Source organism: Amblyraja radiata, chromosome 9, assembly GCF_010909765.2.
Source record: "Amblyraja radiata isolate CabotCenter1 chromosome 9, sAmbRad1.1.pri, whole genome shotgun sequence".
Classification (NCBI taxonomy): domain Eukaryota; kingdom Metazoa; phylum Chordata; class Chondrichthyes; order Rajiformes; family Rajidae; genus Amblyraja; species Amblyraja radiata.
Window position 1 is genome coordinate 4,635,046 of NC_045964.1, and position 21,427 is coordinate 4,656,472.

General features: G+C 39.9%; 1 protein-coding gene across 3 annotated transcripts in view; it reads right to left on the reverse strand.

Moving 5' to 3' along the window:
* The window catches only part of mok (MOK protein kinase), a 103,720-nt gene that overhangs the window by 63,595 nt on the left and 18,698 nt on the right, over positions 1-21,427 (reverse strand). For all 3 annotated transcript variants that reach the window (XM_033026535.1, XM_033026536.1, XM_033026534.1), the window contains exons 4-7: positions 16,760-16,830; positions 14,006-14,084; positions 11,848-11,896; positions 1,813-1,991 (exon numbers count right to left, since the gene is read on the reverse strand). In XM_033026535.1, coding sequence (XP_032882426.1) covers positions 1,813-1,991; positions 11,848-11,896; positions 14,006-14,084; positions 16,760-16,830 — 378 coding nt within the window. The remainder of the gene's footprint in view (positions 1-1,812; positions 1,992-11,847; positions 11,897-14,005; positions 14,085-16,759; positions 16,831-21,427) is intronic.

Genomic DNA, 21,427 nt, shown 5'->3' on the forward strand with positions numbered 1-21,427 from the left:
CCCACTAGTCTTCACGGTTGGTTCATATGTACTAAATTAGGCCATTAATTAGGAGCACAGAGAAGTACAGTATAAATGAAAGAAGGAGCACACCACTTTACACACTATCCAATCACCCACCCCATTAGCAGCCATGGAGGTTCTGTAATTTCCACTTTGGTTCATTTGAATCTTCACTCCCATTCTAGGTTTATGGGTTTTACACGATTCTTGATTCTGAAAGGATGTCTAATACGGTTTAAATTAAGGCAAGATGGCAAAATATTAAATAAGATGTGCAAGGCAACATTTTTTTTACGCAGTCGTAGGTGCCTGGAATGCGATGCCTGGGGAGGTTGTAGAAGCAGATACAACAGTGATATTTAAGAGTCATTCGAACAGGCAGGGAATAGAATAATGCAAACCATGTGCAGGCAAATGGGATTAGTTAGATGGCATAATGGCCAATGCAGACTTGGTGTGCACCTGATTGTGTACTTTTACCATGTTTGGTAAAGATACACAATTAGGTGGAAAGTAGATCCGGAGTCTACAGAGTTATAAACAGATTAAGTGAGTACATATAGAGGTAGCATTTGGAGTATAATGTGTAGAGAGGAAAGAAAATGGAAAATATTTACGTAGTAAATAACAGAAAAATAACATAAAAAACATAAAACACAAAGTTAAAAAGTAGTACAATGATTAAGAAGAGATTTGTCTTTATTGTGGCAAGATTGGAACATAAAAAAGTCTTAGAAAATAGAGCAGGAATAATAGAAGTAGTAATTTGGGGGGTTTGAACAGAAATGTCCTGTGAAAGAATGGTAAATGTTCAGAATCATCCAGCCCGCGACACTGTGAATGTTCAGTTAATGTATACATTGGATAGAAAGCAAAGCATGATGTTAACAACTTTTTTTCTGTTTCATGGCTACTTCCTCAAATAAAGATAATATTGTATTTAAATAATGTCCACAACCAAGTGAAATTATTCCAAAAGATTTTAGGAAGGCATACAGTTGTAATGTAGAAAATATGATGTACATATTACATATATTTCCTATAAACTTTGGTTAAATAATGACCAGATGATTTTTCAATTGTGGCGTCGATTGTATGATGATTACTACCATCTTTGATTACTACCAGGTTAACAGGAACAGCAATCCTATCATCTTCAAGGTAATGATACATCCACCTCTGCATAGATGGTCAACCTTAATTTTTGTCTATTAGCCTCTGGAATAGGTCCCTAATTCACAAACTTCCACTTTTTAAATGAAAGTGCCACCAACTTAGTCGCGGCTGACATTGCTTATCAAAAATGCTATTTGAGAACTAACATTGTAAACAATATTTACACCACATTCAACATGAAATTCGGTGCATGAAGTGTGTACTCCATTGAAAATTCCCCCGTAAGCTGGTTCTTATAGGAAATCTCATTGTACAAGAATTACATATTAATAGCACCATGGCTCTTGATTGGTTGATTTTTTTTATTGAACGTTGATACTTCAAGTAAAAGCATAAGCCAGAATGTGTTAACATTTAGAAATAAAATTGATCATTATAATGTGAACAAGAAACTGCAGATGCTGGTTTACCGTGAAAAGACACAAAGTGCTGGAGTAACTCTGCAGGTCAGGCAGCATCTCTGGAGAAAGGGAAAAGTGACGTTTCCGGTCGGGAAACTTCTTCATACACATTCTAATGCTCTATTGCTTTACTAATTTTACAATTTTTCTGAGATGTCAAATGGTTCAAAGTGTATGAACATTTTTTTATCAATATTGGTAATGCAGCAGTACTCAAGAGTTTGAAATTCACCTGGTTATTTCATAGAAAACACAGCCAGTGCTCCAGATGTCCATTTTGAAGCCATAGAATCCATCAGTAAGAAGGCATTCTGGTGCTCGATACCATCGGGTCGAAATATATTCTGTATACGGTTGCTTTGAAAAGATACTCCTACAGGAACCAAAATCTGCCAACTTCAGTAAGTTCTGCTGCAACGGTAAATCCAGTATTTTTAAAACATGGAGCTTTCAATATTACCTTCATAAATTAAAAAAAAATCTACTTTAGAAATCAGTTTCAAAGAAGAATATTACACTTCATTTGTCAATTTGAAATTATTTTTGATGAATAATTTGTTTAAATATTGCATCAACTTGGTTGAAAGAAGGTTCCACACAGTAAGAGATGTCAATTTAAATAGGTAATCATGTTCAGAATTCTGCAACAATAGCTATCTCGTAACATACCCTACGTAAACTGAATTTCTAAATATTACAATTTTAACATAATTCATTTTGCATAATATACCCATGAGTGAAGCTTAAAGAATTTACTGAGATAATATGAATCACCTACTTGCATCCAATTTAAATCTCTCCTCTGAAATGTTATTCAGGTTTATGCATTTATTAGAGTGGACCTTGCATTATGAACCATGTGGCTGCAACTGGGTCAATCTCTGCAGTAGTAATATATTTTTCTTATTCAGTTACAGTATGTGGGCAGTTTGCAGTGCCCAGCGCATTTCAGTAACCTTCAGCGGCATCTTTTTGAATGCCTTCTGAGAAATCCAACAACACATTTACTGATTCCATTATATTCACCTTGATTGTTACAGAACTCCAGCATATATATGGAATATGTTCACCCTTTCATAAAATGATATTGACTCTGTTTGATTGTGTTATGATTTTCTAATGTCCTGCTATCATCTCCTTAGTCATGGATTCCAGCATATTCCTCATGACAGATGTGCTAACTGACCTATATTCCATATCTTACTTTCATAAATAGCAGCAGCATTATTTTTGCTTTTTTGCAGTTCCCAGGGATCTTTCCACAAGCCTGGAAATGTTGATGGATTATAGCGAATGCACCCACTACCTCTGCAGACACTTGTTCTGAGACCATAGGATGTGGCCATCAGGACAGAGACATAGATATACACAGCATGTAAACAGGCCCTACAGCCTAACTTGTCAATGGCAACCAAGGCCAGTAAGTTCCAATTGTACCCATCTCTACAACTTTCTCTGGCATCTAGTTCTACATATCCACCACCCTCTGTGAAAAAGGTTTGCCCTCAGATCTCCTTTAATCATTTCCCTCTCACCTTTAATTTATGTTGTCTAGTTTTAGATTCCCCTACTCTGACTGATTGTGACCATTCATTTTATCTATGCCCCTCACAATTATACACCCCTTAGCCACCTATGTTTCAGAGGGGAAAGCCCCAGCCTATCCAGTCTTTCCTTAAAACTCAAGCTTCCTAGACCCAGTAACATCCATGTGAATCTTATCTGCATTTTTTCCAGCTTAATAACATCCTTCTTGGTCCAGGGGACTTGTCAGCCTTTAGCCACATAAGTTTGCCTAGTAATTGGCCTAATTGGCTGGTGAGTAGTTGTGAGGGGACTGTTGAAAGTGGCAATGTTTGGAGCAAGCATGCCATCATCCTGAGAGAGAGCCACTGTGTATTCCATGGTTTTTCCGCAATCCCCTGGGACATGGCATTGGTTAACCAGGCAATCTGAGCACAGATTCCTGGAGAGATTACTCCTCTGAAGCCTCTCTAATCCACTAAGTCAGAAGACTGACTTTACAAAGGAGATATATTCTATAAATGCTGCAAAGAAGAGGTAACCTCTGCCACCCAACACTGCTCATGGCCAAGTCACAAATATTAATATTGAATAACCATCACTTCCAAGACTCCAAGCTCCATGCAAAGCTATGGTGAAGACTGAAACTTTTGCTTTCCTATGTCCTGCTCTTCATCTACAGGTTTTCAGGCAGTCCAGAGCATGTTCATCAGCTTTCATCCATTAGCTGTCCCATTCTAGTCCTTAGGAACCATTCCATCTGAGAAGCGGGCACACACACTTATTTTCACTTTCCTTCCCTGCATTTTATTCATGCTTATTTATTCAGCTGATGAAGATCCTGCCCCAAACTGCCCTCAAACGATTATGAGGTACAATGTGTGGGCTAACACAACAATTAAATCAAATTACATATTCTTCATTCACTTTAGAGTTAGCCAGTTCCACTGCTGATGCCGCCTGAGCAGTTTTATTTCTCTCAAAGCTAAGACAGAGAAGGGGCAAAGGTATGGTCAACATGGAGCAAGTGGGCAGGATAGAAGGAATTGATTTAATCATCTGAATATCATTCAGGAAACGAGAACACAGAAGCAGGATTAGATACCACAATCCTGTCATCATCACTGATTTCCAATCCACTACATTGCACTGTTAAAGTCAAGCCAAGTACCTTTTCTTACAACCAATGTAAACCGTGGGAATGCTTGGGCAACTGCAAATTTGCTGCTGGTGTCTCCTTCAAGTGTGAGGCTAGACTTTTACACACAAAACACAAAGATCTCATTATGTTTTTGCTGCCATGCTTGAATTCTGGAAGTGATGTGTAAGTATGAGATATGTGAGTGAATATGAGACGTGTGTATTAGGGCAATAGTTAATTGTTGGTAATAATTACCATCTCCTCTGAGCTCACCACAAACATGGGCCTGGATATTTTCTCCTTGCACAGGGACAATTCCATGGGTTACAGCCAAGCATTCCTCTCTCTCTGGGTTTCCCCTCCTCCTGCAGCTGCACAGCAGCTCTTGGTTACTTCCTGAGTAATTGGAAACTCTTTTCTGGTGTCCAACTCTTCCATTAGGATTTCATTATCATCAGCAAATGAACTGTTGTTTCTTAGTAGTGCTTCCACTATTGGTGTAAATTCTTTTCCTAGAGACTCAATGGGTTTGGGAAATGGCTAAATTCACCTCCCATTTAAGAAGTCTACGCATGACATGAATTAGCACATGAATTAGGCTGAAGAAGGGTTTCGGCCCGAAACGTTGCCTTTTTCCTTCGCTCCATAGATGCTGCTGCACCTGCTGAGTTTCTCCAGCTTTTTTGTGTACCTATGAATTAGCACAAGTCAGCTTCAGCTTTTGTGTGAGATTCCAGAAAGGTTGTGTGCTTCACATGCATATTTTGGTTAAAAGGCTGCAGTGTCTCACTCTAAAAGCTCAAGCTCTTGCACAAGTGTATGCCAACAAGAAAATCACATGCTGACAGGGTCAAGATAAAGTGGCATGTTCTCCCAAACAGTACATTTCATCTTTTCATGCACAAATTAATTTATGGGCATCAGGGTGGATCATTTGAAGTTTCTGCAAAATACTACAGAGGTACCGCCATTCATAGAAGGAATCAAACCAAGGGCTTGTTTATGGCTCATTCAAAGAATAGCATGGCTTTTTTTCTGATATCCTGGCCAGCAATAAAGAAATTCCAAGATACAACCATAGTCAGTCATTTGAAAAACATTCAGAAGCAACTCTGACAAATGAATTCAGAAATGTCAAAAATTCCCACTATTCAATGCTGCTAAAAATCAGTAACAGATATTCCTTCCAATAGTAGTCAATTAGCATGATAGTTCTTAAATTCTGTGCTTCAGAAATTATCTACAAATGTTCATAACATCTAAGAAGACCAAGAGACATTATGTGATATTAAACACAAAACATTGTTAACAATGCAGAATACGCGTTGCAACTAACATTTACAGCTGTTGAAATAACTGCTATGGAGCGAAAGAAAAGCACAGAAATCTGATGACAGATGGACCAAATTGTCACAAGCCCTTCAATCTGGAGGAATATCAGCGCTGGATTCATCAGGCTTTCTATGTGGCACAATGATGCTATTCTGGAAGAGGATTAATAAGTTGCTGATGGGTATACTAAGCTAATTGTTTAACAAAATCAGTTCATCAGTGTCACCTTTCTCACCAGAGGCATTACTGCTACCTTTTGAACCAAGATCAAATATAGGACAAAAGATGTCATCGAAAATCCGAGGGGAACATGGAGACTAGAACAAAGCTATTTTGTTAATGGAGAAATGAGATATTATACAGTTCTCTGTATCAATTCCTAGAACAAGCTCATAATCACATAGTAAATTACTTCCTCAAATATCCAATCATCATGCCCCTTAGATCAAGACTGAATATGTTAATTCATCCCAAATACCAATAATACTTAATTCAAGCAGTCATTTTAAGAAATGATACTCTAGATAAACCTCCTGAATCTATTATACAATCAAGACGCACAATGGCTCAAAAAAATGTGTACACCTAAATCCTTGAGGAATTATCTAAAAACCGCAAACCTTGCAGATTCAGAACGTCAACACAAGATCATTAAGCTAGCACTCTTATAACATTGTAACCATGGCACTAATAACTGAGGCAATCAGTGGCACGTATATTAGCAAATTATTTGATCAGCCACTTCTAGTAACATTTAGTATTGGCACAGACACAAGCAATAGAGCTCACAATACTCAAAAAAAGTAAACATGGAACCAAAGTAGATGTGCAAAAGACAAATTGATTCACTTTCATTATTATTTAGGTCAAAGTATAGTCTATTATTATTTCTTATTATCTTTAATTGCTTTTCACTTCAATACTTATATTATTGGGAATGCCAGCCACCCTGATGAAACTTTCTTAGGCTCTTACTCTTCGGTCAATAATAAAATAACAGCAAGTAATAAATACTCACTCAAATAATAATGAAAGTAAAGGGAAGGCATATGGGTAGGGAAGCACTGCAGATGCTGGTTTAAACCGAAAATAGACACAAAATGCTGGAATAATTCAGCAGGGCAGGCAGCATCTCTGGAGAGAAGGATTGGAGAGAATGGAAGGCATATGTCAGGTATAAGCAGCTGTGATCAGACAAATCCTGCAGAAATATAGGAATACACTTAAGAGGGAACTCCAAGTGGGCAAAAAGAGGACATGAGATAGTTCTGGCCTATTAGATAAAGGAAAATTCTAAGAGATTCAACCGGCATATTAAGAGAAAAGGTATTACAAGGTAGAGAATAGGCCCCTTGAGGATCTACATGGCCATCTATGTTCAAGTCACAGAAGATGGGCCAGAAGTTAATACTTTTCAACTGTATTTACTAAGCAGGTGATACTAGAAGAAAAAGAATTGAGGGAAATGTGCAATGATGTGCTTTATATTTGAACTGCAAGAGAAGGTACTGGCAGTCTTAAAGAACATTAAGGTGGATACATCCCCATGGCCTGACTAAGTGTATCCTCGAACATCATGATTCCAACATCTGCAGTCTCTTGTGTCTCCAGCCTGATATTAGTGGTGGGTAAATTACTTGAGGTAATTCTCAGGGACAGGATCTCCCAGCATTTGAATAGCCATAGGCTGATTAAGGATAATCAGCACAATTTTGTATGTGGGAAATCTTTACTTTAGAGCGCGGAAACAGGACCTTCGGCCCACCGAGTCCACACCGACCAGCAATCACCCCGTACACTAGCACTATCCTACATTCTAGGGCCAATTTACAATTTGTAACAAAGCCAATTAACCTACACACCTGCACGTCCTTGGAGGGTGGGAGGAAACTGAAGCACCCGAAGAAAACCCACACAGTCAAAGGGAGAACGTACAACAGCGTACAGACAGCACCCTTAATTGTTATTTCGAAGAGGTCACCAAGAGGACTGGCAGGATAGCGCAGTGGATGATGTTAATATGGACCGTACAAAGGCCTTTGACAATGTCCCAAAGGGTGATGAGGCTAGATGGTTAGATCACATGGGAACCAGGGTGAACTAGCCAAATGAATTCAAAACTTTCTTGGTGACAGAAGTCGGGGGTTGTATTGGAGGGTTGTTTTTCTGATTGGAGAATACTAACCAGTGGGTTGCTGTGGGAATCTGTGCTGGGTCTACTGGTGTTGTTATCTATATTAACAAATTGGATGACAATGTCAATTTACAGATGACACCCAAATTGATGGTAAAGTGCACAGTGAGGACGGCTATTTAAGTTTACAAAAGGATCTGGGTCAACTGGAGAAGTGGGTCAATGAATGGAATTTAACTCTCTCAAGTGTAGGGGTGATGAAAATTGGGCAAGTCAAATTAAGGTAGGATTTACTTAGTAAATAGTAGAGCCCTGAAGATTGTTGTAGAGCAGAGAGACCAGGGGTCAACACAAAATGTTGGAGTAACTCATCGGGACAGGCAGCATTTCTAGTGAGAAGGAATGGGTGACGTTTCAGGTCGAGACCCTTCTTCAGACTGATGTGTGAAGAAGCACAGAGATAGAATGTAGTCGGAGACAGTAAGACTGGTGGGAGAACTGGGAAGGGGGAGGGGATGGAGAGAGAGGGAAAGCAAGGGTTATTTGAAGTCAGAGTTCATACCACTGGGGTGTAAACTACCCAAGTGAAATATGAGGTGCTGTTCCTCCAGGTGCTGAGTTCCTCCAGCATTTTGTGTCCACCTTTGATTTAAACCAGCATCTGCAGTTCTTTCCTACACAGAGAGACCAGATGTACAGCTACACAATTCCCTAAAAGTGGCGACACAGGTAGACAAGATGTGAAAAAGGGATTTGGTATGCTTGTCTTCATTAGTGAGAGCATTGAGTACAGGAGTTGGGACATCATGCTACAGTTGTATAAGACATTGGGTGAGACCACATTTGGACCAGTGTGTGTAGTTCTGCTAGGAAAGGATGTCATTAAACTGGAAAGGGTGCAGAAAAGATTCACAAGGAGTTTACTGGTACTTGCTGGCTTGAGTTACAAGGAGAGGTTGGGACTTTCTTCCCAGGAGCTTGGGAGGCAGACAGGTGACCTTATTGATGTACACGAAATTATGAAAGGCATAGATTAGGGAAATGATCACAGACTTTTCCCAGGATAGAAGAATCCAGAACTAGAGGGCTTGCTTTAAGGTGAATGGGGAAAGATTTAAAAAAGACCCAAGGGGGCAATTTCTTCAAGCAAAGGGTGGTGTTATATGGAACGGGTTTCCAGAGGAAGCTATAGAGGCAGGTACAACAGAAATGTTTAAAATACATTTAGGCAGGTATAAGGATAGGAAATGTTTGCAGGGATATGGACTAAACACAGGAAGATGGGACTAACTCAGCTATAAAACCTGGTCGGCATGGATGGGTTAGGCCGAAGGACCTACTTCTATCCTGTATGAATCTATGACTCTAATCTTGCTTGGTTTTCCCCACCTCAGCCCATCAGTAGTTGAAACCGCCTCACTGAAAATCCACTGACAATTCCTATTTGAAGAAAAGAACATGCTTATGCAGTGTCTTGTCATGAAAGATGAAATTGTTTCATTGCCAAGAAATGTACTCTTTGAGAAATGGTCCCACAAATAATAATAGGACATCAAAACATTGCTGCCATTAACAGATGTCTTCAGCTATCCTTTTAGCTAACCAGGCCAGTGAGGAGAAGTTTTTTTATTCAGTTACAGAATGAGAACGTCACTGACAAGCACGGCATTTATAACCCATCCTTATTTTTACTTGAAACCCTGAGCTGAAGAAGATGGAACATCCAGCAGAGATTGCCAGGTCAGATGAAACAATATATTATGAAAAATATTTCTTTCCCTGGATTCCAAAACAAATCTCGACTCTGTCCTTGGTTGACAGGGTAGCCCTGACATCACTGGACATACATCTGCCAACAATGAACATCCTAGAAATCAGTGCGTTAGTCCCAGTTTTATGCAGACACCAGACTAAGTGGGACCCGTTAGGTCCCAGTCACACGGGAGGCCTGGTCCCCCAACGCAACCATTACCCAAAGCAATATTCCACCACTCACCCGTTCCCCCAACGCAACCCGTTCCCCCAACACAATATTCCACCACTCACCCATAGCCCCCAACTCTGCAGGCGCGGCTCATTTCCCCATATCCCCCAGCACTCCCTCCCCCTTCTCTTCATGTGTGGGAGGGGTGAGGAGGAGGGGAAGGGGGGAGGAGGGGAGGGACAGTGGGGTGTGGGGTGGGAGAGTAGGAGGGGGGAGAGGATAGTGTGGGGGGAGGGGTGAGCGGGTGTGGGATGGGGTTGTGGGGGTGGGGAGGGGTTGTGAGGGGAGGGGTTGTGGGGGGGAGGGGTCGTGGTGGTGGGGAGGAGTTATGGGGGGCTCTCGGACTGGGCGGCTCTCGAGCTGGGCGGCTCTCAGGCAGGGAGGCTGGGCGGCTCTCGGGCTGGGCGGCTCTCGGGCCAGGCGACTGGCAGCTCTCAGACTGGGCCGCTCTCGGGCAGGACGGCTCGCGGGCTGAGCTCACTCACTCACAGCTTCTGGACTCTCTCACTCACGGACTCTGGAATCTCTCACTCACGGAATTTGGACTCAGCCCCGCCTCCGGGTCTTTATTCTCCTTGCCCCGGTGATTGACAGCGGGTCCCGGAAGGGGCGTTACCTTCATGGTGACTAACAGGCGAGAAGACCAATCTGCTGATCTCACGATTATTTAAACCTTCATAACTTTTGTAATATTCCACCGATCGGAATCAAACTTGGTGCGCTTGGAGCGGAGAACGGTGAGTAAGGTGGAGAAAAATCCTAGCGATATAGGGCACCGTTTTTGCGCAAATTTAAAAACAACGCAAACCGGAAGAGGATAAAATGAGAGTTTTAGTAATAGTATACAAGATAGAAGATAGATGCTGAAATTTGCTGGACGCCATGTGCTATCCAACAGCAATTTCAGGGATTCTTCAGCATTACTCTGGAGAACCCACTTGTACAACGATTAGACCTGACATAGGGTCAGAGTTTCCATTCATTTAAACGTGGATTCCCAGTTTAGAGATAAGGAGGAAAGTGGTATGTCTCTTTCCCACATTGCTTCAGTTTCAACCACTTTTAGCAAGTATTTAATTTAATTTATTTAAGACTATTTTAAGCAACTTTAATAGTTAAAAAATATATTTGATCCTTGATAACTTTGTTAGATGCCAAAGCTTTAGCCTCACCTTTTGCCAAAAAATTTAAATGAATATGGAGGAAAAATCTTCTCCTCAGCTGCCTGGATGAGGAGCTGCACAATTGTAGCAGTTCCTTTACAGAGGCTGTCAATGTATTCTGGATTGGGGCTTAATGATTAAGTCATCAAAGACCAACTTGCTGCTGAGGCCCTGCTGGACTCCTTATGGGCACGCGGGTTCAATCCATTCATTCCTCCAGATCTGGCCCAAGTAAATGCAGTGAACAGCATAAGAAATCCAACTCAATTCAACCAGAGTCATGCAGCAAGGAAACAGGCCCTTCAGCCAAACTTGCCAATGCCGATCAAGATGCCCCATCTACTCTAGTTCCACCTACCCGCCTTTGGCCCATATCCCTTTAAACCTTTCCTACCCATAGAACCACAGATCACAAGATGGTGAAGAAGTACAAAGTCTCTAATCTCAGAGCCATCTGTTCTTATGCCCGTGGTCATATTTGCAGAGGACAGGAGAAACAGGCCACCTAGAATGCCAACATTTGCATCAATTCCGCTTCTAATGGAAAGTACTTTTCCCTCAAACCTCCACTCCAAATAGATAACAAAAGTAATGCAGCAAGCCATACAATTTTGAGATTCTTATTTCAATATGAAATTATAATGACGTATATTACAATTATGTACAGCTCAAAATTGCATTGTAGGAAAGTAATTTTGTTTGTTGAGTCGATAGCAGCTTTGAGTCGAGCCTATTTCTCCATTCTTAAACCAAAAGCCCTGTAAATTATTCTCAATCTAATTTCCTTTTGAAAGCCTAAATTAATTATGCTTCTCCCAAACCCACGGGCATAGCATACCAAATCATAGCCAGTGCCTCCTTAAAAATGTTTATCTTACATTACTCTTCTACTCAAAATAATTAAAACTATGTTTGATGGTCTTTGAACTTTGAACAGCTTCCCTCCATTTCTTTTATCTAAAACAGTCAAGATCATGCACGCAACATACCTTAATTAAGATATTTTCTGGTTTTACATCTCTGTGAAAAATTCCATTTCTGTGGTGAATAAAAAGGTTTTATAAACTAATGATCTGAGCTTGACCTCCTTATTTACCATTTTCTAAATATTTTTTAAATCGCTGTACCATTGATCATTAACTCTAAAAAGTTATAAATAAATAGTTTGTGTCTGTAAGTACTAAAATTACTTCAGAAAATACAATAGTATTAACTTGAATTTTTATGAGCATATACATCTTCAAATAAATTTACGAGAAAATGTTTGACATGATATTCAGCCAAACTATTCCTTTCAGATAAGGATTAAGTCAACTGAGTTTTACAAGAGCTCAGATTTTGCTAGTAAATGTCAGCAAGTCCAGGACTTCCATGCACAGTGGTCAAATATGGAAGTCCTGAACTTACTTAGCAATTGTTGGCATCTCAATGAAGTCCCTGTAGAGTCTCATGTTTGAGCTCAATCTTGCACCGGCCGTATGACATGCCGTAGGATCTGCAAGTCCATTCATTTCAATAGGGACTGTCACAGGCTGTGGGAAAGGCAAGCAGGCAAGCTACTTTTTAATATTTCTGTTTTATTTAATGTTTTTAGTTATTTAAACACATTTTCATCAATTTATTCAAAACACTCTAGAAGTTTAAGTTATTTGTATTTATGTGTTTTAATTTTGAATGTTAAACATTTAAAACCCTGATAACTTTAGGGTGATTTTAAGGCTCTGGTACCATTCCAGCTTTATTGCTGATCTACATGATGCTCCAAAATACAAGATCTGTGTCTGGATCTTGCACTTAGATCTGAGTACTTAGAAGCACACTATAAAATAGGCCAGAAGTCAACATAGTTTTGTGAAAGGAAGATCTTGCCTGACGAACCTGTTGGTATTGAGGAAGTAAATAGCAGGATAGAGAAAGGAGAGTCAGTGGATGTGGTATACCTGGATTTCCAGAAGACCTTTGATAAGGTGACGCATGTGAGGCTGCTAAAGAAGATGAGAGTCCATGGTATCAGAGGGAAGATACTAGCATGGATAGCAGTTTGGCTGGATGGCAGAAGACAGACTGGCAATAAAAAGAGCTCTTTCTGGTTGGCTGCCAGTGACTACCAATGTTCCGCAGGGATCGGTGCTGGGGCCACTATTCTTCATGATGTATATCAATGATTTGGATGAGTGAATTGAAGGCTTTGTGACCAAGTTTGCAAATGATACGAAAATAGGTGGAGGGGTAAGTAGTGTCGAGAAAGCAGGGATTCTGCAGAAGGACTTGGACAGGTTGGGAAAGTAGGCTGAGAAGTGGCAGATGGAATACAGCATAGCAAAGACTATTTTCTAAATGGGGAGAGAATTCAGAAATCGGAGGTGCTAAGAGGCTTGGGAGTGCTGATGCAGGATTCCAAAAAAGTTAATTTGCAAGTTGACTCGGTAGTAAAGAAGGTGAATGCAATGCTAACATCTATTTAGAAAGGCGCTATATAAATCCCATCCATTATTATTATTATTATTTTGAGAGGGCTACAATATAAAAACATGGATGTAATGCTGAGGCTTTATAAGGCACTGGTCAGACTGCATTTGGTGTGTTGTAAGCAGTTTTGGGCCCAATATCTGAGCAAAGAATGTACTCATTGGAGAGGGTCCAGAGGAGGTTTACGAGAATGATCCTAGGAATGATTGGGTTAACATATTAGGAATGTTTGAAGGCTCCGGGCCTGTACTTGCTGGAGTTTAGAAGGATGAGGGGACACCTAATTGAAACGTACCGAATAGTGAAAGGCTGAATGTGGAGAGATAGTGGATGTGGAGAGATATTTTCACTAGTGGGAAATCTAGGACCAATTGATTGCCACAGACGGCAGTGGAAGTCAAGTCAATGGATATTTTTCTAAGGTGGAGATTGACAGATTTTTGATTAGTAAGTGTATGAGAGATTATGGGGCGAAGGCAGGAGAATGAGGTGAGAGGGAAAGATAGATCAGCCATGACAGAATGGCGGAGTAGATCTGATGGGCTGAATGGCCCTATTCTGCTCCTAGAACATATGAACGTTAAGGTGTGAAATGGCTGTGGTCCATGCTAATAAAACCTAGACCATGATTAACTGGAATACATCCATGGTAATTTTCACCATCTGTACTTTCCTTACCTGTGCATGTAATCAAGGGACTTACATAGCTGATACATGTAACTCTTTATTTTATTCTCAGATAAAGGATGCCTTCGCCCTGTAAATAAGAGGGGTTTTTTGTAAATGTTACACAAATTATCTGTGCTCTTAAACAATTTTAAATGAAGTTTATAAATTATACTCCAAGACAATTTAACTTTAAACACTTTCAAAGTGCTCTTAGGTAAAAGAGAACTACATTTAATGCCCTTACCTGAAATCAGACAATGTTAAAATCAGTCTGGAGAAGGGTCTCAACCCAAAACGTCACCCACTCCTTCTCTCCAGAGATGCTGCCTGTCCTGCTGAGTTACTCCTTTGTCTACCTTTGATTTAAACCAGCATCTGCAGTTTTTTCCTACACATATAAAGCCACTGTTTCTTTAGCTTACAGCCAGACAACTCTCAGATTTTAGGTTGACTACAGACGAATCAGTGTCTTTGATGGAAGTGACCTTAGGTTTGACTTTCCAGGTGTTATATTTTATTTTTTCCTCTCTATGTTCTCTTGTATTTACCATTGCAGAAATAAGATATCCACATGTTTTTTTATTTGTGGTTCGGTTTTTTATTTGTGGTTTATTAATATAATTTTGGAATTGTGATATGACTGCTTCTATAAATGTAGCACAATTGTAATTATGCACACCCACTATCAATGTAGCAAATTACCTGTGAATATTCCAAAAGAATTGGGAGGCGAACAAGTGTTGAGCCTGCAAGAATTTTTTTTTGTTCACTTTTGCTAATTACTCTTATCAGCAAACTCAGTTGACAATTAAATATCTGCTCTGTTAGATGACTAGTAATTCAGAACTTTGACATACATCTCCACATATATTCAGTTATTTCCATATTGATGGTTGAAACACGAGTCAGTACAAGACAATAGCTAACACTGATATCTTAGCTACTACAATGACAGTCCAGACTTCACCTCAAACTGAGCAGTTTGCTGGTGTACTCCTGTACTGCCCATCCCTGACACTAGTACTGTCACATCCTCCCAAAATGGATGATAGTCGGGTGCCTGAGTTTCTTTCCACATCCATGGGTTGGTTACTAGTCAATGTAAGTTGCCATAGTGCATAAAGAAGAGGTAGAAACCAGGTGGGTTGGATGGGTATGTGGAGAGAATAAAGTGGGATTATTCTAAATTAATGCTTTCTGGTAGTGTGAGCTTGGTGGATCGAAGGGCTTGATTCCATGCTCTGTTACTCTATGACTCCATGGAGTAGTAGTAATATCCGCATCCATACTTGCTATCTCTAGACTATTCTAACATGGTTGATATTGACTGGATACTTCACTGCCCTCTTTTTGCCTACCCTTCCTAGTCTACATTTTAAGCGCAAATATTCCTGTTCATCCAATCCCCCTATGCTCAGAGCATTCCAACTCACAGATAAACAGTGCTCAATTTTAAATTGTACTCGTAATCCAAATCTCTACAGTCTCGCCCTATTCAATTTACATTATGTTCTCGGGCATGCCTGCATTCTTCAGTTCTGTCCTTTGAAAGTGTCTGCATTGCCTGCCATGCTTTCAACTACCTGGTCTTAATTTCGTTCAGACCGTAAGGTCTGAATGACAATAAAGGTAATTCTAATTCTAATTCTAATTCTTAAGGTTTTAAATTTGTTACCTTTAAAACTGAAATTTCCTTTTCCTTCTTTAGAATGCTTCTTAAAATCTACTTTCACTCATATTTTTGTCACTTCGTAATGTAGATAACAACACTATCATTTGGAAAACATGTCCATTTCAACAGTGGCACACAATGAATGGTTAAAAAGCAAATTGTCTTTGACTCATGATTTCAATTGTACTCTTGAATACCAATATTATTTAAATGGTCCAAAGGAAACCACATTAACCATATAACAATTACAGCACGAAAACAGGCCATCTCGGCTCTTCGAGTCGGTGCCGAACTCCCATCTACCTGCACTCAGATCCTAACCCTCCATTCCTTCCCCATTCATATACCTATCCAATTTATTTTTAAATGATAAAAACAAACCTGCCTCCACTGCTTCCACTGGAAGCTAATTCCACACAGCTACCACTCTCTGAGTAAAGAAGTTCCCCCTCATGTTGCCCCTAAACGTTTGTCCATTAATTCTCAAATCATGTCCTCTTGTTGGAAACTTCCCTACTCACAATGGAAAAAGCTTATCCACGCCAACTCTGTCTATCCCTCTCATAATTTTAAAGACCTCTATCAAGTCTCCCCTTAACCTTCTGCGCTCCAAAGAATAAAGACCTATCTTGTTCAACCTTTCTTTCTCAGTAACTTAGGTGCCGAAACCCAGGCAACATTCTAGTAAATCTCCTCTGCACTCTCTCTATTTTGTTGACATCGTTCCTATAATTTGGCGAACAAAATTGTACACCATACTCCAGAATTGGCCTCACCAATTATATTTGAGAGAGGGAGGGAAATAAAAAGTTAGGAGAGGAGGGGTGTGGGTGTTAATGTGGATGACAGTGCTGCCCTGAGCCAGTGGCAGCAAACAGGTAACAAATCAAATCATGTCCTGGCTTTCTATCTCACCTAGCCAACAAAGACAAATTTCTGAACTATATTATCAAAGGTGTATTACAACTTATTCATCTTTTACTCTCCAAAAACAGGGAAATGCTACTGATATTAAACTGATCTGATATTTATTTCACGGCACTATTTATCAGCGGCATGCAATTCAATTCTGATCACTCAATAGCACTGACCTCGTATCAGTTCATAGATATTCATGTCCATGAGTTCACATATTAGAGCAAGAGATCCAGATTTTTTATCACTAGACAGAAACAGACAGGAAGAAAATAAAATGTTATGCGTTTGTTCAGATACAGTGGAACATTTAATTAAAATTGTGAACCCAACTTTAAATGGATGCTTTTCAGCACTAACTTTAATTTTAAAGTATTCTTGCCTCTGGTTTGGCAAGACTCACAGGGAATTTTTTAAATATTCAAATAAATTAAAATATTATCAAAACATGAGACTTGTACAAGTTAATGTGGGTAATGACTTCATGGAACGGTAAGGAATAAAAACATACATTTAATGGAAAGATGCAGAGATTTTGAATTGACAGAGATTCACAGTCTCAACTGCATAAGACTTTACAGATAAATAAAGCCATCACAGGAATAACAGGATTTTAAGAATAAGCATAGAGAAATGCTACAAAATCACCACTAAAAATGATTAGATCATACTAGCGTTAATTTGGGTAACCTCTTAAACAAAGATATCAAAGTTGAACAAATCATGCGTTATAGCTTCACTCTGACAATGCCAAGAATAGGAATATATAGTTGGAAAAACAGATAAGATAATGGAAAAAAATGTTTAACTGCCAATGTTGGAAATCTGAAATAAAAACACAAAATGCTGCACTCAGAAGATCAGGAAGTATTAGTGGAATTGAAATGGTTAAAGCTTTTAGTTAAAGACCATTCATTAGACCATAGAGAAAAACATCAGTTAGTTTCAAGAGTGTTTCATTGTCATATATACTAAAACAAAACAATTAAATATGTATTTGTAGCAGCATAACAGGTCTGTAAACACAGTAGTCTATAGATAACATAACAAAATTCAATAAATAAAAAAATAATATTAGTGCAAAACAAAAACCGAAAGTCCCTAGTGCAACCATGACAGGTCCTAGTTTGAAGTTTAGTTTGGTGTTTGTGGTGTTCAATAACCTAATAGTTGTTGGGAAGAAGCTGTTTCTGAACCTGGAGGTTACAGTTTTCAGTCTCCTATATCTTCTTCCCAATGGCAGGAGTGAAATGAGAGCGTGGCCAGTGTAGTGAGGGACCTTGATGATGCTGGCTGACTTTTTGAGGCAACGTCTCCTGTAGATTTCTTCGATGATGGGGAGGTCAGTACCCGTGATGGACCGGGCAGTGCCCATCACTTTTTATAATCTCCTTCTTTCCTGGGAGTTTGAATTGCCAAACCAGGCCAAACCAGGCCATACAATTTAAATTAATTGTATTTTAACTTGTATTTTAACTTGTTAAGTATGGAAGCAATTTAAGGAAATGTGTGGTGTTATGTTTGTCTTGAAGCTGTCGTGGCACTGTAATTTCCTGAAAAGGATTATTAAAGGTATAATCTATCTATTTAAAAAAATCTAATCTATGCAACCAGTCAATATGCTCTCTACCATACACCTGTAGAAGTTATGGAGTATTTGTCGACCTATAAAATCTTCTTCATCTTTTGAGGAAGTAGAGGCGTTAATGGGCTTTTTTTATGAATGCATGACGTGCTGGATCCAGGACAGAGATATGCACGCCCCAGACCTTGAAGTTGTTGACCTTCTCCACCACCGACCCGTCTGGCTCCATGGCCATCCTGGTCTAAAGTCCACAATCAGATCCTTGGCTCACTGGCGTTGTGAGCAAGTAGAGCAGGGAACTGAGCGCTTAGCCTTGAGGTGCCCTTTTGGTTATCGAGGAGTGTTGTTACTAATTCATACCAATTATGTACAGCTCTTGCTAAGGTAGGAGTTGCTATGCATCATAACCAACCTCTCAAAGCACTTCTTCACCACAGACGTAGTGCCACCTGTCAGTAGTCATTGAGGTTTCTTGTACGAATCTGCATCGCCACACTTGAATGCCCGAGATCTGGTCCTCAGAAAATTGCAGACCTCCTGGTTCATCTAAGGCATCTGGTTGGGTAATATTGATTTTGGTGGGATCACACTCTGCCACACATTTCCTTAAGAAGTCAGTAACAACCATGGCCGTTGCAAATTCCGTTGCAAATTCTTTGAACATCACTCTATCTACTAACTCCAAACAATCCCGGAGTCGTTCCTCTGCCTCCCCTGACCAGCTCTGTGCAGTCGTCACCACTGGACCTGTGCTCTTCAGTCGCTGCCTACACATAGGAAAAAGGAGCATAGCCAGGCAGTTGGATTTCTCAAAGTGAGGGCGAGGGATGGAGCGATAGGCATCTTTGATAGGGGAATAGTTGTGGCCAAGGGTGTTTGATCCTCTGGCGCTGCAGGACACGTGCTTGAGGTAGTTTGGAAGCGACTTCAACTGGCCTTGTAGTGTTAGTTTGTAGAAGTTCAGGAAAGAATAGATAGGACAAGGGAAATATTTCTGATGGGCTGAGGCCAGGATTACCATGGGGATCAGCTGCAGAATGATAAATTAACGAGGATGTTAAGGTAAGATCGAAAGAGAAAACAAAACAATGCAAAAACTATTAATTGCAGAGCTGTGCAAAATCCTCATCATGACTGACCACATTGGCTAGATCATACAAATGCTAATGGAGAATGTGAGTTATCAGACGTTGTGTAATTTGTTGAGTCTGGAAGACTGCAATGTGCCCATATGGAAAATCAGATGCAGAACCTCAAGGTTATGTTGGACTTTGCTATGTTAGTGCAAGGAGCCACAGATAGCTAGGTTAGAGTGAGAGTATGAATGAGATGGGCAAGTAGAGCAGTGGGCAACACAGGTAATTCAGGATTACTACTGCAGATTGAACATAGGTATTCTGCAAAATAATCACCCAATTTGTGTTTGTTTCTCCAGTGTAAAGACAACCACATTGTGAACATCAAATGTAATTCACTAAAGTAGAAGTGAATCATAACTTTGCATGAAAGCACTTTTTGGGTTCCTGGAAGGAAAAGATCAGGTGTTGCACCTCCTGGAGTTCCAGGGAAAGTGTCATGAGAAGTGAAGTGGTTAGTGGCGATGGAAGAGTGGATGAGGGAGCCATGAAGGGGATGATCCCTTCTGAATGCTAAAAAAAAAAAAGTGGGGAGGAGGAAGAGATTCATTTGGTGGTGTTAAAAGTAGTGGAAGATGCAAATCTATTGAGGAGTGGAAAATAAAGACCATCCTTGTTTTGTCCAGGAGAGGGAAGAATAACAGAGATGTGAGAAACAGATGAGATGTGGGCAAGAACTCTATACACTATGGTGGAAAGGAAGCTACTGTTCAGGACGATGGGTGGCATTGCAGAGGCACCTTGTGCAGATTATATCAGAAACATACTAAGGAGATAAGGGAATTAGAAAAATGGTGTAGATTCCTTACAGAAGGCAAAGTGTTTTGAATTATAATTGAGATAGCTATGGCGGTCTGTGGGTTTGTAATGGATGTATGTCTCTAATCTATCCTGGGATAGCAACAGAGATCCAGAAAACAAGGGGAGGAGTCATAGGTAGATGATGTGAAAGTGAAGGCAAGGAGGAAAGTAGCAACAAAAGTAATGACAATTTAGTTCAGTATGACTTCAGAAAGTAGCACTGATACAATTGTCACTATACTAAAATAAGAGTTGAGGGAGGGATCCCAAGTAGAATTGAAGATTATTTTTCCACTTACAAAAAGTCAGGCATGGGGTTGTCCCATGTTAATTCCCATTGTTAATTCCCATTGCTACACCGATGCTCTGGGAAAGGCAAATTGAGTTAAAGTTGTTCAATGTAGTAACAAGTTCAGTTAGGCGAATCAGTAAGTTGATGGAAGGACACTGATTAGGTGTCTGTTCAAGGAAGAAGTGTATGGCCTTCAGATCAATCAAGATGAGATAGAGATGAAAATGGATATTAGTGGTGTTATGGATCCAAATGGGAAGAGACTGGATCAGGGAGGAAGGACCCAGTCAAGCTTGAAAGGAACAAGTTTGGTGGAGCAAAATGATAATAGTAATAAAACTAAATAATACACGTTTAGCAATACAGTGTGGAAATGGGTCCTTCAGCCCACCGATTCCACGCAGACCACTAGTTATAACCTACACACTAGGGGCAATTTACAGAAGCCAATTGACTTACAAAACCTGCACATCTTTGGGATGTGGGAGGAAACTGGAGCAGCCAGAGAAAACCCACACCATCACAGGGAGAACGTAAAAACTGTACAGAGGGCAACCGTAGTCATGATCGAACCTGGGTCTCTGGCGCTATAAGGCAGCAACTCTACCGCTGCGCCACTGTGCTGCCCTCAGATATTTTGATTTTTTAATAAACTCTTGAGAAATTTTAATCAAAGGAAAAGGAAAATAATATTTCCTCTGATTGGAGAGCAATGATTATGAGTTATTCATTTAAAACCCATCACTAAGCAGTTGAGGAGAATGCTTGAAAGAAACATTTTCACATTGGAAGCATGGAAAGTTATGCTGTAGAAAATGGATGAGGCAAAGCCATTATGGGTAATGAAATAATGTATGAGAAGTGTGCAGGCAATTGGATCAATTTTACATTACACAAATAAAGAAGCGACACAGATACAGGAACAGATGCAAAAATATTTAATAATTCCAGTAAATATTGTACTTTGTCAAGTTAAAAGAAATAATTTTCCATGCTTCCAATATGAAAATGTTCCTTTTAAGCAATCTCC